General features: G+C 34.5%; 1 protein-coding gene across 2 annotated transcripts; it reads left to right on the plus strand.

Moving 5' to 3' along the window:
- Positions 1–1817: 1817 nt before the first annotated feature.
- LOC133778008 (BOI-related E3 ubiquitin-protein ligase 1-like) lies at positions 1818–4676 on the plus strand. 2 transcript variants are annotated; one of them, XM_062217808.1, is made up of 4 exons: positions 1818–2778; positions 2881–2972; positions 3166–3560; positions 3671–4676. In XM_062217808.1, the coding sequence occupies exons 1-4, from the start codon at positions 2732–2734 to the stop codon at positions 4214–4216; spliced, it is 1080 nt and encodes a 359-aa protein (XP_062073792.1). In that variant the 5' UTR covers positions 1818–2731; the 3' UTR covers positions 4217–4676. The 2 variants fall into 2 exon arrangements, with proteins under 2 accessions (XP_062073792.1, XP_062073793.1); XM_062217809.1 differs by having other exon boundaries at positions 1821–2778; positions 3674–4676.
- The last annotated feature ends 13426 nt before the right edge of the window (positions 4677–18102 follow it).

The raw sequence follows: 18102 nt of genomic DNA on the forward strand, positions 1-18102 counted from the left end.
AATTGCGTGATGCCATTTCAAGAACTCTCTTTCACATTACCCCTCTCTTCTCTCAAAACTAGCTAACCTCTATTCTTCTTCTTCATCTTCTTTATCATCAGCTTCCATTATAAATTAAAGTTAAAAATCCTTCTTGGTTTCGGGGAAGATCACCAATACCAACTTAAACTTTTCTTGTGAGATTTACTTACTCTCTCTCTCTCTCTCTGCCCTGGTCTGGCCAGCCTTGGCCTCTTTTTTTTTTTATTATTATTAATATTAAGCATAAATATATCATTTTCACTACCAAAGCAGGTTGGTAAAAGAAATAACTACAAAAAATAAAAAAGTAGTTATATTCTTTCTCTATCTTCTAATAAGGCATTTTTAGAGCTGTGATTGATGTATACTCTTAAATACGTAGACTCATACGTGTATGTATATGATGTGTATATATATAGACAAATACATGTTTATATAATACATGACAAAGCAAAACAGAATATGGTCCCATGCATATTGCCAATAGATACCATGGACTATTCCTCCAAAGAACAAGAGGCTGAAGAATATAGTTAGACTATATAAACGTTTTTTCAGAATTTCTACATACATACGTATTATAAATAATATCTTATATTAATTGATATTCATAGATATATACAATACACTAAATGATTTTATACACATGTACACATCAATCCTACGTACGTATAACCCTTAATTGAACAATGTGGTACGTTTATTTTTGAATTCTTAATATAGCAAAAGTAAAACTTGAAACATAACTTATTGGTTGATCGATGAAAGGCTTTTCCCAACCATTCACAATATAGGCAGGCAGGCAGGCAGGTTTTTTTGGATTTTTTATTTTCAATCAAAGGGATTTGTTGTTGGTAGTTGATTTTAAGATCACTCATTTAAATTTGGCTTGATAATATTTATATATAATTGATATTGATAGTTTGTTTAAGCATATTTTCCCCCCTAGCCTTTGACATAGTCATAGATGGAATTTGAACGAGACATTTATAGTTTTTATACTAATACAAATTTTGTAAACTCAAGAAATAGGGAGAGCTCAACCAACAACCTGGCAATTAGGTCAAGGCGCCCATATTGTGATCTTTTTCTCTATTTTCTAAGATAAGGGAAAACTAAGAGTGAACATAGCTATTACAAGTTTGAATCTTCAACATCAAGAAATTTTCAAAAAATTAAATTACGGGTAATTTCTAGTATCTACTGTGCAATAGAAAAAATATATTAACTAATTAACATTACACGTAAAAATAATTCACCTAATATATATATATTTATAATAATTATTAATATTATAAAAATACACTCATTATATTCTCAACTCAAACACTCAAAAACTCTATTTAATTAATTGGTATTTTGCGTAAGTAGCATGACGATAATGCTTTAAATTTTCTTAGACCTAGCCTTTTTTTTATTACAACCATAAATAATTTAATAAGCATATTATGAAGTCATATATATATTTAATAAAATAAAACAAAAATTATAGAAAAAAGAAAGAAAGAGAAGAGATGTGGAGAAAGCTGGCGAGAGGCGCATGGGTTGGGCCATATAAAAACAATCCCAGCGGCAGCGGTAGCGGCAGAGAGACCTGCACGCTCAACAACAACTACTACTACATCTCTACATCTACATCTACATCTACATCTACATCATCTTTTTCTTTTTTCTTTTTATTTATTATTTTATTCTTTTCTATAAGTAAAACAAAATAATACTAATTTTTTTTTTTTGAGGAAATAAATTATGGGGTGTAGAAATATTAATTAATAAAGGTGTAGGAAAGATAGCAAGCACGAGACTATCCTCTCCTCTCCTCTCAACTCTCAAGAAAAGTTAGCCCCACGCGAAGAGGAAGAAGAGAAACAAAAATAAAAGGAGAAAAAATAATAATAAAGAAAAGAGTTAAGTAGAGAGAGAGAAGATAAAAGGAGAAGCAGCAGAATAATAAGGTGTCTCTCTCTTGGACTGATTCGTTTCAATCGCATCTGATTTCTTCCTCTCTTCTGCTCTGCTATTCTTTCTCTCTTTACTTTCCTCTCTCTCTCTCTCTTTGTCTATATCATTTCTGGAGAGAAAGTGAGAGAGAGGCATATATATTAGAGAGAAAAGCATATTATTATTGTAGCATAGCTTATTAGCAAGTACCCAAGGCCAAAGGTCAAAACAAAACACAAAAGAGAAAGAGAAGGGAAAGTTGGAACGCAGTACTGGTACTAGAAGCTTAAAAAAAATAAAAGCATATGGTGATGGTGGTGGTGGTGGAGTTGGTCATATTTCGACAGACATAATTCATATTTTCTCTCCTTTGGGATTATTCTTTCTCTCTCAAAATTTTCTCTCTTTTTACTTGTGGGGTTTCCTTAAAATTCTAATCTTTACTTCTCTCTCTCTCTCTCTTATTGAAGAGTCCGCCTTGGCTTGAGAAGAGGGCATCTTCCTTCTCTTTCATGCTTCCTATGTGGTAGCGTTTATTGTTGCCTCCTTCGCATTGTTCCATCTTCTTAAGTTTCCCGTCATCTTTTTGCTTTTACCAATACCTTCTCTCTCTCTCTCTCTCTCTCTCTCTGACACAATACTATTCATTCATATACACAACACATACATATATAAATTTATATATCTCTGCACATTCATTTCTGTCCCAAACTTTCTCTGCTATATACCGTCTATCCACTTAACACTTCTTCCCACCATTTAATTAAAAATGGCTGTTCAAGCTCAATACCCTTCAAATATCCTCCTCCTCAATAGGTTCGCATTACCTTAATCTCCCCAACTTATCCTTCTTATTTTAGTGTTCAAAACTATTCAATCTCTAATCCTTTGTTTTTTCTTTCGATTCCTGTTCTGCAGAAACGGACAAGAAGGGCATGATTATTCATTACAGCAGCATCAAGGAGGATTATTTCTCGATCAATCTTCTATGATATTTAACAATGTTGGAGGTAAGTAAACAACTTCTCGTATCAACAATTTCTCTCCCAAAATTTATAATCTTTGATTGCCCAATTCAGTTTTCGTTGTTGCCGATACTAATTAAGAGCCAAATATTTTGTGGTATAGCAAGTTCGAATCTAATATCCATATCATGATATTGAAATTGCTTGATAAACTCGGTTTTCTTATTTCATTATGCAGCGAGTAATACCACCAATAATAATCCAAGGAAAAGAGGAAGAGAAGCTTCGGTTGCCACTACTGGAATGACAACTCCAATCAATCCTTTCTCTCTTCATCAATCCCAACCTCCTCAGCTCATCGACCTCTCCCAACTCCATAACCAGAACCAACCCAATGTCGTTTCCACAGGACTAAGATTATCCTTCGGCGAACAACAACAACAGTTACAACAAAATCAGAATAATCATCATCAAAATCATAATCTCCATCATCATCAACAACAACAATCTCAGCAGCTTCAACAGTTGAACCAGTCATCGTCGTCGTCGTCTTTCTTATCTGTAATGGCAGAGGATTTCGCTTCCCAAATCAAACAACAGAGAGACGAAATCGATCAGTTTCTTCAAGCCCAGGTACCATTTTTGTCTCTTCTCAAATGGGTTCTCGTCAAAATTTGAGAATTTTGAGTATTGAAAACAAAAACAAAAACTTGAAAATTTACGTTAGGGATTGCGTATCCTAGCAGGGAGAGCAGCTACGACGTACATTAGCCGAGAAGAGACAGAGGCACTATCGTGCGCTGCTGAGCGCGGCGGAAGAGTGGATAGCCCGGCGGTTGAGAGAGAAGGAGGCGGAGATGGAGAAGGCTACTCGCCGGAATGCCGAGCTGGAAGCACGGGCGGCCCAGCTAAGCGTGGAGGCCCAAGTTTGGCAGGCCAAGGTCCGGGCCCAAGAGGCGACGGCGGCGTCTCTTCAGGCCCAATTACAGCAGGCGATTATGAACGGCGGGGGAAGGGGTTTGGTGGACGAGGGGGGGGTATCGTGCGCCGGGGGTGCGGAGGGTGGAATAGAAGGTCAGGCTGAGGACGCCGAGTCGGCTTATGTCGACCCGGATCGAGTCACCGCGGCGTCGGGACCGAGTTGCAAAGCGTGTCGGAAGCGAGTAGCTTCAGTGGTTATTTTGCCTTGTCGGCATCTCTGCCTCTGTACAGAATGTGACCGAGTTGTTCAGGCCTGTCCACTTTGCCTCTCGTTGAGAAATTCCAGTGTGGAAGTTTTCCTCTCTTAGGGCCCAAAGCCCAAGCCCAATTATAGCTTTTGGGCCCGCCAAAATCCATTCAGTATTGTTGATATCAACGGTACGATGGAGAAAAAAGAAAATTAAATGAACAAAAGAAAAAGAATTTTAATAATATTGGAGTATAATAAGCAAAAAAAAAATCACAATCCTCTTTTTTATTTTTATTTTTATTTTTTTTATCTCCCTACTTTTTCTTTTCCTGGGAAAATAGCTGAATAGCCTGCCCCACAAGACTCAATTTTTCCTTTTGTTTATTTTTTCTTTGTTGCTCCCCCCCCCCCCCCCCCCTTGGAGTGAATTTCCTAGAGGTAATGTACATGGCCATGTGGGTGGTGGCATTGTCCCCTTTCATTATTTTTCTTTTCTCTTTTTTTTTTTTGCGAAATTTAATTCATATATAAATTCTTTTATTTGATATATATAACTCATTGAGCAGATTTCCTCCAAATTTTTTTTCCAACAAAGTTAATTAATATATTCTTATACGTTGCATATAGGGTACTATATAGTTTGGTCATGTTGCTAAATTGCATCGTTTCCCTTCCCAAGTATAATAAGCAAAGGGTAATTAGCACCCATATTTACCATTGCTTTAAATTCCTTGGAATAATATATGTGCACATAAAAAAAAAAAGTCGCACAATTATTTTTTTACTACAAATGTCTTTTCTTTTTATTTTAAAATTTTAATCTCGGATTTTTTTTTCTTTTTGGTTAGTAGTGACACTATTCCATTATCTTGTGTTAATGCTAGCAATATAATCACTAATTTTGTATGGACATTATCTTTTCATTAGCTTCCATAACAACTAACACGTATAAAAATTAAGACTATAGTACATATATAGAAGATAGAACCCTAGGGCTCTTAGTAGGAGGTTTGATTAGGTTTTGAAAATAAAACCTAGGCATGGTCGTATCACAAGATAGTAGAGCATGCAATCTAGTAATATTAAGTGGCCAAAGATCAATGTATTAATGTGATTTTTTGTTACTTTTGTAAAAGCAACAGCTAGTATCTCTCTTACACACCCAAAAGGATTTTAATAATTAGTTTCTATTTGTGCTCTTTCCTTAGCTTCATAACTTTCTTTGAAAATGAGAAAACTAATTGTTTCTTTTATTTTTGTTTAATAGAATATATAACGAGGATGTGTTTTAATATCATATACAAAGCCTTCCTTTGAAATTCAAATAGTTCAAGTTGTGCAGATTAAAATTAATTAATACATTTATATATACTTCGTTGCCAGTGCATGGATGAGTCGTATGCTGCATGCATGCCAAATCATGCACAAAATTAATCTAAAATTATAAATTAAACAAAATAATAAGATTATTATTATTAATAATAATGCACATGCCTTTCTATATATATATATATATATATATATATGCAATTCGCAGCTAATGGCCTCTGCATTTAGTTATATATATATCACATATATGCTTTAATAGATATCAAGTTGAATTATATATATACGCACACATGTAGTCCTACGTGTATATGTATGTAATTTATTGTATCTTTTTACCTAAGTTTCAAGTTGAAATCATACATATATATAAAACAATATACATATTTATAGATTGTGTATAAATATATATAAAGATAATTATATAATAGTGTATTCGCAAGAATTATATAAAGATAATTAGAAATGGACTCCTAGGAAAGTGGTGGTATTTTACTCCTGATTTGCACTTAATTAGATGGCGTTTAATTAAAGTTGTTAAAGTGGAAACTTTAATAAATTTGGGATTTGATCTTTGATGGCGGCCGTAGCACCATTGCATGAGGCCACAAAAGACACTCATCATCAATTAATTCTACCATTTCTACTTTTATATTAGATAGATTTCGCAAATAATAATAATAATAATAATAACGTGTTACATAACAAGGGCATTGTTCTTTATTATTATTATTATGGCTCTAGACAAGTGTACGTAAGCAAATGGGCTAAGGCGAGTACCACAAATTCGGACCCAACCCAATGAGCTCCAAATTCAAAGTCAATCCAGTGCGTTCTCTCTCTCTCTCTCTCCTCTGCTTGATCACTGGCCCCGGTTGTGTCAATTCTTGTTTTTTATTTGGCAAATTTTGCATTCTAAAGGAAACACCTTAAATCTTAAAAAAATCTATAAGTTCATTTTGTAGAGCCTCAATCCTTATCAGCCCCTCTTCCTTCACACGCATGTAGCTATGTATCAATTTATATATATTGTTATGATCGATATAACCATGGCAGTAATTAATACTAATTAAGGGCAAAGGACCCACTTCTATTGCATTTAACTTTTTTTCCTTTACTTTCTTTCTTGTAGGGCTTATAAGTACGATAAAAGTTATATGAGACGTTAGTAAAAAGTTGATGCAATATTATTTGATGTGATAAATTAAATAATAGGTAATCATTTTGTATCTTCTGTTTTTGTAAAATATTGTTTTGGTATCATGAGTTTACAATAATGCTCATATTTAATATATTGTATTTTAAAATCGTACATATTTAGTACCCTAAACTCAATTTTGTTAATAAATTTTTACCAATTTAATTAAATTGTTCTCAATTATAAGCGATTCTATATTCAATTTAAATTACTTAATTACATATAACTTAGGACAATTTGATCATATTGATAAAATTTTATTTATCAAATTTGAGTCTACGGTACCAAATATGTATAATTTTAAAATATATGATATCATATGAGCACTATTGAAAAAAAAAAGTACCAAAATGATACTTTGAAAAGAATATAGGATACTAAATAAGTAAATCCCCAAGATAAAATTGATTAGCAGCTAAAAAGAATAAATATTTGTTTATTTATTGTATGGAATAATTTTATAAGATAGAAGGGATTTTAGTTAGTCTTTCTTTTCTAGATACTAACGGTTTCATAAAGTTTAGGAGAGTGTAGAAAAGTGTTTGTTATATAATGGGTAGCCTACAAATAGTACATGTACTTGTCACCAAAATAATGGACAATAATATTATTTATCTACTTCTCTGCCCCAACTTCGGTTCTTGCATGATCTACTTTCTTGTAACATATATTCATCATTTATATATAAATGAGATATTTGTTGTGAAATTATATAATTTATTATATTTATAGTATTTAAGTAACAAAGTTATTTTTTTTACGGCGATAGTACATTCCGTTCATATTTTGGTGCAGTTTAGTATAATCGTTAATTCTTACTGCTAAGTTCGATTGTGACATGTAGGCGAAAGTTTCCAATTAAATAGATATTTACGGCAAAAATACCAAATTTATGAGACATTTGTGGCGAAAGTACAAAATTTAAGAGATATCTATAGCAAAAGTACCGAAGTTATAAGTAAAATTCATGCCATGTTAGTAGACTTAACGGTGAAACAAAGATGCACTAAACTGTACCAAAATATGAACGGAATCTACTTTCGTCACAAAAAAAAATAACTTAAGTACTTATGTGTTACAAACACAATAAGTTAAGTATTTTGCAATAAATATCCCAATATAAATAGAGTCTAATTTAGATCATGCAATGTTAAACGTGAATATTAAAAAAGAAAAAGAAAAAGGGTGAATCAGGAATGTTAGAAAATGAATATATATATATATATATATTTATATATAAAGAGATGAGTCGACCAGGGTTATCATACTTCTATACACGTATGTACAATAATATATATATATATATTTAAGAAAAATATATATATATTTAAGAAATTTCTTTGGTAGACCCTTCAAAAAGAGTCCTACCGTAAGGTTTTCAGTGTTTGTCGACCAGTGAATAGTTTTCGGCGCGACTTTTTTTTATGACCGTGTATATTGTAGCTATTTAGAACATCAGTGCGATTTTCAGAAAATTCCGAATAGTTTACAGTACCGAAAACTTGGTTCAAACATGTTGTTGCACGCGTGACTAATTTTTTTTATGCGCGTGGAAATCAACATGTTTGAACCTAGTTTTCGGTACTGTAAACTATTCAGAATTTTCTGAAACTTTGCAGGATGCTCTAAATAGCTACAATATATACGGTCATAAAAAAAATTCGAACCGAAAACTATTTACGGGTTGAGAAATACTGAGAACCCTACCGACATGGCTTAAAGTGAAGCTCCTAAATGAGAATTGTCCATTTATATTTATATGATATGAAACTTAGCCGAATAATATTGGACAAAACGAGTGGCCTTGTCTATATCGATCAATAATATAGGGCCAGGGGCGATGACATGATGATATAAAAATAATTAATAATGTATATATATATATAATATATGTGTAAATACATTGATATATTTATACGTACAAGCCAGAGATACTGATTAATGTGATCACATGGCAATCAATTAACGGACTGTCCCGTGATCTTCCAAAAATAATTTGAATATATACAGTCGTATAAATATATAGATACATACGTGATTAATGATAGATTAATAATATTCAAGAGTTTTCTTGAAGATAAGATGCATGTAACTGATCAATCACTCTTTCCTATGTCAAACTAATCAAGATTTCTATAAACTTAAAGACTTAATTAGAGCTGTCATATTATTTTTGAGAACTGCATGTGTGTATATATATATATGGATGACTGAATATCATATATATATATATATTTATATGTATGTATAATAAGATTCCTTTCACTAGCTTGGCATCGCAATAGTCTCTTTCACCTTATTATATAAATATTTTTATTCCTTCGTCACGCACATTTATAACAATATTGCATTTTATTATTGCTTAGAAATCGTATGATAACTCTCACCCCAGTACTACTAGCATATAATATGGCTCTTGGCTCTATAAGCTATTTTTAATTTATTTTCTTTCTTTCTTTATATAAAGAAAAAAAAAAAAAAGATAAAATTATTGCATTGAAAAGAAAAAGGTAATAATTTGACGGCCAGCCGGAGTTATTTATTTGGCTATTTCTTTACAAGAATATTAATATATGGAGTGACAAATAAAGGGAAAATAAAGTGAAATTTCATAAACATCCTTCATTTAATGTTCTAACTTCAAGTTTCATGAAATCTTACTACGTACAAAAAAAAAAAAACAATCTTTACATTTCTAAAAATATTATATTTTTAAATTTTTTCGAATTACACTAGGTAGTCCTTTATTTTGGTCAAAGTTTACCGATTAAAGGTGATTTTTTTTTAATTTGTATTCTTTTTTATGCAAACGTGTAATATTCATATTTAACATTCTTATTTGATAAATACTAATTTTCAAAACTTTTATTAATTTATTGATCTATTTTGATGAGAATATAAATTTTTTTTTTTTTAAAATTGTAAATATACATATATATTAAAAAAAACAATTCTTAAAAAATAGCTAAAAGAAAACCTACAAATTAGAATAAGGATGGGTTAACTAGAGTGATATGCGACAAAGAGGAGCCTTTCGGGAATAGTCTGGAGCTTGTGCCATGCCATCATTTTCAATTCTTAGATAAAAAATAGTTTGTCGTTTTTCTTTTACAAATAGAAAATATTAAAGTAAATTGTAGGGTCTATGTACATATTTTTATCATCAAAGGAGAAAAAGTTTTAATTTTAATTTTAGATTTTTAAACTTTATTTATAAGTATTCCTAACTTTTATACGTAAATATTTTTAATTTATGTTTAAAAGTATGGATAAAAAAATGAAAAATAAAAATGTTTGATTAAATAATAAAGTAAAGAGATTTTTACATAAAATACTAATTTTTGTTAAAAAAAATTATGTTTTTACAGTCAAATATATATTTTTTCATTTTTACGATTTTAAGAAAATTTTAACATTTTTACGGTTGTCTTTTTTTATTTTTTGTGTTGTTTTTAAGTTATTTTCAGTTGTTTTTAAGTTTTTTTTTGTTGATTTTAGTTGATATGATATTTATATATATATTATTTTTTTGTTGGTCATGAGTTGTTTTCAGATTGTTTTTCTTAAAATCTGTATTTTTGTAATTATGAAACATTGAAAATTGTATTTTTGAAGAAAAAAAATAAGAACCGTAACAAGTATAAAAAAAAAAAAGTATTTAAGAAAAATCTCTAATGGCGACGCTTAATTTCGACCAAAATGTGTGAATAGGATAATTTGAAATAGTTTTAAAAATACATTAAAAAATTTGTGATACTTCCATGATTACAAGTTTTTATCTCCCTTTCTCAAAACCTCAGAAAATCTAGATTTTTTTTCTTCCATATATATATTTGTGACAGATAATTTCCCTAATTTATCATTCACTTGCAATTTTTTTTAATAAAATAGTGTTAGTTATTGTCAACAAATTAATGAGATTCTTCTTCTAGACAGATCACAGAATCAATTTTAACCACGCACTTGTTTAAATTTGGCAGGAGCACATCATTATAAAATTGTATGATTAAAATTAATATCACACGTTCTTATTAAATTAGAGTGTACATGTTTGTTTAGAAATTCGTGTAATACAAATTGGTAACAGAACTTCTGTTACGTGGTGCACCCAGATATTCTAAGATGAAATTTTCGTATTAACACCTGTAGTAGACCCACCTCACTACAAAAAATGGAGGTTCTACCCACATGTGTGGTCGGTAGAAGCCACAAACTTATCGGTATTACCTTTTGCCGACAACGCGTTGTTGGTATTGCGTTGATGGTACAACCCCATCAGTAGAAGCCACCATCTACCGACAACAAATTTTGTGTAGTCGGTATAGGTTCTAACGACAACATCCGTGGTTGGCAGAAGCCTCTTAGGTTGTCAGCAGAGACTTTGTCGAATCCTTTGCCTGGACGCTCTATGCCGACCATAGTGGTAACGTCTTAAATTACCTAATAAGCCTTAGGGCATTGATTAGGAGACCAGGATGACAAATTATGGAAATTATGTGTTTATGTGGTATATATGTATATCATTATATGATTATGTGAGTTATATTATAATATTACTTGATATGCATGTTTATGTGTATTAAATATGCAAGGTGAGCCTGTTTCTAATTAAAATGACAATTTTTGTAATTTAGCCCGTTATAGGTATATTTGACATATATGAGATATATGTGTGAGAGCACATCATTATGTGGATATATTTGGGCTACTTGGCATCCTAGGGAGAAAGCTAGTGGGAAAGTCACAACGAGACCAATACTTGACTCGGGGAGAGTCAATGAGTATTTTGGGTATTTAGTACATTAACGAGATATTGGGTAATGAGAATAAATATGTGAGGATATATTTGGAGTTAGTGAGATCACGAGGGAATTTTGGAGATTTTGACTATTTTTCCATCGGGGACATTTTTGGGTACCCCAAGCCTTGGGATTTGCTTAAGGTTACTTAAGCTTGAAGTAACCTCTCAGAACTATAAAACTCAGAAAACAGTCTCGTTCTCTCTCCCATTCTCTCACTTGATGTCTGTTAGCGTTTTCAAAGGAAACTGGAGTTTTAGGGCTCAAATTCAAGAAAGGTTAGAGTCATAACGATTCTAGGGAAGATTAGAAGCTTGATAGCCGGAGGATTTAGTTGGAAAATTAATTAATCAGAGGTAATCTAAGATTTAAGTTCTGAGTATTGAGTTTGATTGGATTTTTGTGTTTTGATGAGTTTTTGATTCATTTGTAATTTGGGTATTGTTGCCTGGGATGTATTGATGATGTTCTAGGATTGAATTACGAGCTTGGGTACTGTTTGTTTAGGTTTTTGGAGGGATTTGGTTTGAGGAAAACGGAGAAAAATTAGAGTTTTCATGTTGAGTTGCGACCCTAATCTTAGAGCGCTGTGGCTAAAATTGGTCGAAGGAGAAGCAGGTGCCTCTAGGCTTTTGGCGTCGCGGCGCCTATTAGGGTGTGTCGCGGCGCAGGTGCAAGTAGGGATGAGGCTTGGGCATCTTGGCTTGAGTGAGTCGCGGCTCAAATGCTTGGTGGCCGCGACGCTTAAGGGATTTTGGGCCTTGGGAAGGTTTTGAGTGCAAGAACTCAAACCTAAGGGCTCTTGTAATGACCCACTACTCTAGACTATTTGGACCATTAACAAAACTATACATAAAATCCTCAAAAGAACTTACATTTGCGAAAATACTATAATTTTATTAAGTAACTTATAAAAAATAAGAGTTACTTACAAAGTAAATACCAAACGGATATGGGATCCCATTGTCTTTAAAACAAAAAAACATAATTTAAAATAATAAGACATTACATAATTAGTGCGGAAAATACATGTAAAAAGACATAAAACCGAAACTACATCCTCGAATTGAATAACGCTCGGCCCCTTGACTCCATTCATCATCGATACACATCCTCCAAGCGTCACGAATCTTACCGCCTCTAAAGCTTATTTTCCTGCACATAAAACAGAAAGGAATGAGCCTAATGCCCAGCAAGGAAAATCTAACATATAGTCATATACATAATTTCATAAGAAAACATAAAGACTTAACATAATACATATAACATACACTTATTATAATGGCCATTATTACTTGGGGTCCCATAGACTAAACAAGCATATGCCCATGGGATTAGTGGGGTCCTACTAGCTAAGTAGGTCATATGCCCATAACCCATTTGGGGTCTTGTTAGTCATATGGGTCATATGCCCAAGCCTACAAACATATATACATATCATAACACTTTTAATAACATAAAACATATAGATAACATAAGCACATAACATATTGATTCTAGCCTATTTTCCTTACCAAAGTTACCGGGATATAATGGACTGAGTTGGGACTTTTTGGAACACTCCTAAAACCATAAAAAAGAGTGAGTCTAAAGAAAGGAGATGAAATGAAAGAGATGGAAAAACTAAACCATAAAAACATACTTACCGACTTATATGCTTAAGAACTTGGATTCCCTAACCAAAATAAGAATGAGGTTAGGGGACTGAGTGGAAGGTTTTGAGAAAGGAAATAACATGAAATAAATGAAGTAGAGTTTCGGGTTTACTTTAAAGATTTGCAAGATCAATCTAACTTCCACCGAAATACTATAGAACTCACTTCCCAAAGTGTTTGATAAGCTTATGATGTTTAAGCTTATAGTTTTTCCCCAAACCAGGTGTTTACACTCTCACTCTCACTTAACACTAGCAGCTTCTGAACTTAGAGCAAATGGTGAATAATGGCTGGGTACTAGGTCCTATTTATAGAGTTTGGGAATGAAAATATCTTGATTTTACTTGAATAAAAATAATGGCTTTTTAGGTGAAAATCATTTGAATAATCGTTCAGCAGAGGCTGAAGACTCGTTCAAAAGATGCTGGACTGTTGAAGGAGTTTGAATGGCTGAAAGGAAATGAATTCAAAAGAGTTTGAATTCATGCTGAAGGAGGCGATATATCGCCCCCTGTAGGCGATATATCGCCTGGGCCAGTATGCCCGAGGCGACCGTGCATCGTCTCGTGTTTTCCGTATCTACGTGCTGCGATATATCGCCCCCTATATCTGCGATATATCGGCACACGCTGAATATTTAAACACGAAATTACACATTTTTAGCTAAGTTTGAATGGAGTAAACAGCCTTGACTAAGCCTTCAACGTATTCAAAGCTGCTGACTGACCCTATATCATTCAAACTTTACCCTTATTTAATTTAATCCTCAAAAATCTTTAATCCTTAATCACCATTCATAACATGTGCTTAAAATCCTATTGGTTGATGTCTAAACCTTATAATATAATAAATATAATCCTTAATATCAGTCACATTAATCAAACCTTAGGTTATACTTAATATTCTTAAACTATAGATTAAATTTAGAAAATCTATAAGTACTACTATGAGTGTCCAAATAAATCCCGGTCTGAACCAAAAATCCATGGTAACAAAGATAACACTAAACATACTATAATACTACTAACAATTAGCTAAGTAAAGTTCTTGGACTCTACAGCTCTAGTCGATCCTACTACTCGGTTTAGTAGGATTCGATGTCTCGGAGGCTAGGACCCAGTCCGAAAGCCTTTATTTACTCATTTTTGATGGGATTCTATACTTGGTTGTGAGTAGGTAATCGCTAGGGGCTCAAAACTGGGATCGTTCTCGAGGGTCATTCATTCGTAACCCGTACTTGGACCAAGGGTAAGAAAACTGCACTCGATATGTGATACATGTGATTATGGCTTGTCTCGAGTTGTTGAACATGAGTATGAATAGGGCATGAATGCCTGAGAATGTGCATGATTATCAGAATGCTTGGGATTGTTGATTGAGCATGTTGAATGCTTTGTATTTGGATATCTGATATATGATATATGCCTGTCTGCATTGTCTGATTGAGAAAGGCTTGACTTATGAGTCAAGGACGACAATAGTGCGCTGAGCGCTGGTCGAAAAGCATTGACTTATAAGTCAAGGGCGGCAATAGCGCGCTGAGCGCTGGTGATTTTGGTTAGGTTAACCAGGAGCGCATTATACACTTGTCTGACCTAATGGTCGTCAGGTACGCTGGGCCAGCTCCAAGGCTTGTTATATAGAGGATAGGGCAATGGGCCCCAGGGTAAATTATTAGTCCCATATCCTAGGGTTGGGCCCCAGACATTGACTTATGAGTCTAGAACGGCATTAGCACGCTGAGTGCCTGTTGAAAAGCATTGACTTATAAGTCAAGGATGGAAATAGAGTTGAGCGCTGGTCGAAAATAATTGACTTATAAGTCAAGGACAGCTATAGCGTTGAGCACTAGTCGAAAAGAATTGACTTATAAGTCAAGGGAGACAATAGTGCGCTGAGCGCTGGTCAATATGGTCATGCCTAATCAGGAGCGTGACATATGCTTGACCGACCTATTGGTCGTGAAAAACTAAAGCGTTAGGTATGCTGGGCCAGTTCCAAGGATGGTTATACAGAGGATGAGGCAAAGGACCCCGCAGTGACTCATTAGTCTCATATCCTAGGGCGCTGAGCCCCATTATGATTCATTAATCATGTATTTTTGGCAACGGTCCCTGGTATGATTCATTGATCATTTATCTTGGGCTATTGGCCCCATATGACATTGTAGTAATTTACATAAATTGTATGCATGAATAAGTAGGGTTATTACTGTTAGCCATGCTTATTATTATTTGGTAATGTGTTATTAATTGCTTATGAGCATGTTTAAGTTTTCTTGTTGAGCCTTGGCTCACGGGTGCTTTGTGGTGCAGGTAAAGGGAAAAGAAAGCTGGACCATCCTTAAGTTGGAGAGCTCAGGTGATGATGTGCAGATATACGGCTGCTCGACCACCACGACCGAGGTTTTAAAGAGGAACTAGGGTTAAACCCTATTTTGCCGCTTAGGTCGGCTGGTTGTAACTTTTCAATTGTAATTAACCTTTTTGAATATAGTTTGGGATCCCATGTATGGAAGTAAACGTTTTATTGAAACAGTTGTACCTTTTTACCAAAATTTTCAACCCTAAACCATTAATCACGTTTAGTTACACGGTTATGGCCAAATGATTCGTTTAGCGAGATTAACACTATTAAAAATACACAGTGTAAAGGTCCCTGGGTAGTAGGGCGTTACAACTTGGTATCAGAGTGTGCCAATGTTAAGGGTTCCTGAAGACAAGCTGGTCATGTACACTCGCCACCAAGGATAAGCTTCACTCAGGGTTTAGTAACTATTTATGTGGTTATGTGTGTAACTGCTTAAATAGGATATAAATGTCTTACCTGCATGCCTTATTAGGAAGCATGAGATATTCTGATAGGGCCTGGCCTTTAACTATTGATATGATTATGTGTTTGTCTACTCGGTTGATCATGGATGTTTTATTTGCATGTTAGAGTAAAGAGCATGAAATTTTGTTGGAAGAGCAGGGGTTATTGATTGATGCATGAATTTTATGGGCATGTATTTTCAGCACTACAGTGGTATGTGAATGTGGTGCTGTTTGGTTTTCTGTGGGAAGGCTTTTTTTGTGCTTATCATGCTTAATGAGTCAAGTTATTGATTGCAGACGAACTCAGAGGTTATGTACCCAAGGAAATTAATGAAACCTGGGGTGTTTATATTGAGACAGGGAATTACAGCCAGGGCCTAAGCCCTGTGCCTATCCCTCAGAATTGGCAGCAAGTGTTTACAGATATGTAAGCAAGATTGCAGTGGAAAGAGAAAGAGATTAGGTGTTTAAAACAACAAGTTCTATCATGGAACACCTCTTTCTTTGTTATGCCAGGAGTGGCACCACTTTTGGCTCAGCCTATGGTTGAGAACAGGTGGGAATTATTATATGCGATATTTCAGGAATATTACCCTCCAATTTTTGAGGGAGGCCTAGATCCATTTAGAGCTTAGCAATGGATGGGCATGATCAGTTCCATCCTCGACAGTATGGGGGTGGTGGGTCACGATAGAGTGATCTGTGTTACGTATGTGTTACAGGAGGATGCCCGAACTTGGTAAGAAGTGGTATCTAGACACAAAATACAACTGCAATGAATTGGGAAGAATTTAGGCAGTTGCTTAATGAGAAATATTATTGTAATGTAGCTAAGACTGGAAAGACAAATGAATTTCTGAACCTGGTTCAGGGAAACACGACAGTAACAGTGTATGTTAACAAATTCGACGGGTTGGTCGAGTTTATTTTTGATATAGTACCCACAGATGTGGCTCAAAAAGAGCAATTTATTCAGGGATTGAATTCTGGGATAGCTCAGGGCATTAGAATCGCCTTAGTACATGAGATCTCTACCCATGCTTAGGTGGTAGGGAGGGCTCTTGTTGGTGAGAGCACAGGAAATGGGATATGGAGGGAGAGTGTTGGAGAGTGCGGAGCTTAGGCAGTGATACCTCCATTTATTGGATAAGGCAGGGGCGGAGGCCCCAGTGATCAGGAAAGAAAAGTTAGCAACATTTTGAGTACCCCTGGAATAGAAAAGAGGTTCTGAAATGTTCAGATAAGACATCGGGGCAAGGATGAGTACTGGAACTCTACCCAGAATGCACTCGGTGCAAGAGGCACCATCTAGGAGAATGTCGAGCAAAGACATGTTTCTTATGTAGGATGGTTGGGCACTTCAAGAGGGATTGCCCAGGGCTAAGGAAGGATGAACAAAAGGGGGCGGACAACTTGAATCCATCTCGAGTGTTCGCTCTGACATAGTTAGAGACTGGGGCTGAGGCTGAGGCTGGTTCCTCAGTAGTGACAGGTCAACTTCCTAGTTCTGATTCTTATACTGTATTGATTGGTTCTGGTGCCATGTTTTCTTTGTTTTTTTTTTGCATCTAGTAGAGGCACATACTTGGTTTGTGGATTACGTGGTTATGTTGTGATGAGAATTTGGTACCCTACTGGTAACTTTTTAAGAGATGGATTAGATTATTGTGGGAAAAGATTCATCAGTTTACTTGATAGAGTTGGTTATGACCGACTTTGATATGATCTTGGTATTGGATTAGTTAGCCAAGTATGGGGCAATGGTAGATTGCAAGAAAATATGGTAATCCTTGAGCTTGAGGGTGATAAACCCTTTGTATTTGTTGGAACTGTGCATGGAACCTATATACCTATGATATCTGTACTTAGAGCTAGAGACCTATTGCACAGGGGATGCATTGGATTCTTAACTAGTGTGGTGGATACCACTCAGGTCGTGCCAGTGGGACTAGGACATATTAGATTAGTCTATGAGTTTCTGGATGTGTTTCTAGAGGATCTGCCAGGGTTACCTTTACACAGAGAGATAGATTTATGATTAAGTTGGTGCCAGGGGGGGAACCAGTATCTAGGGCACTGTATTGAACAACTCCAATAGAGCTGAAGGAACTAAAAGGTTCAGTTATAGTGTAAGACGATATTCTCCATGGTAGATCTTCAATCTGGTTATCAACAGTTGAGGATCGGAGAGAAGGGTTATGTAGAAGATT

This window comes from Humulus lupulus, chromosome 5, assembly GCF_963169125.1.
Source record: "Humulus lupulus chromosome 5, drHumLupu1.1, whole genome shotgun sequence".
Classification (NCBI taxonomy): Eukaryota; Viridiplantae; Streptophyta; class Magnoliopsida; order Rosales; family Cannabaceae; genus Humulus; species Humulus lupulus.

Excerpts from the sequence above, each read along its gene's own strand:
- LOC133778008 (XM_062217808.1), top strand. The coding sequence starts at position 2,732 with ATGGCTGTTCAAGCTCAATACCCTTCAAATATCCTCCTCCTCAATAG. Across the intron at positions 2,779-2,880 it reads AATATCCTCCTCCTCAATAG|AAACGGACAAGAAGGGCATG; the intron begins GTTCGCATTACC and ends CCTGTTCTGCAG. Across the intron at positions 3,561-3,670 it reads ATCAGTTTCTTCAAGCCCAG|CAGGGAGAGCAGCTACGACG; the intron begins GTACCATTTTTG and ends TGCGTATCCTAG.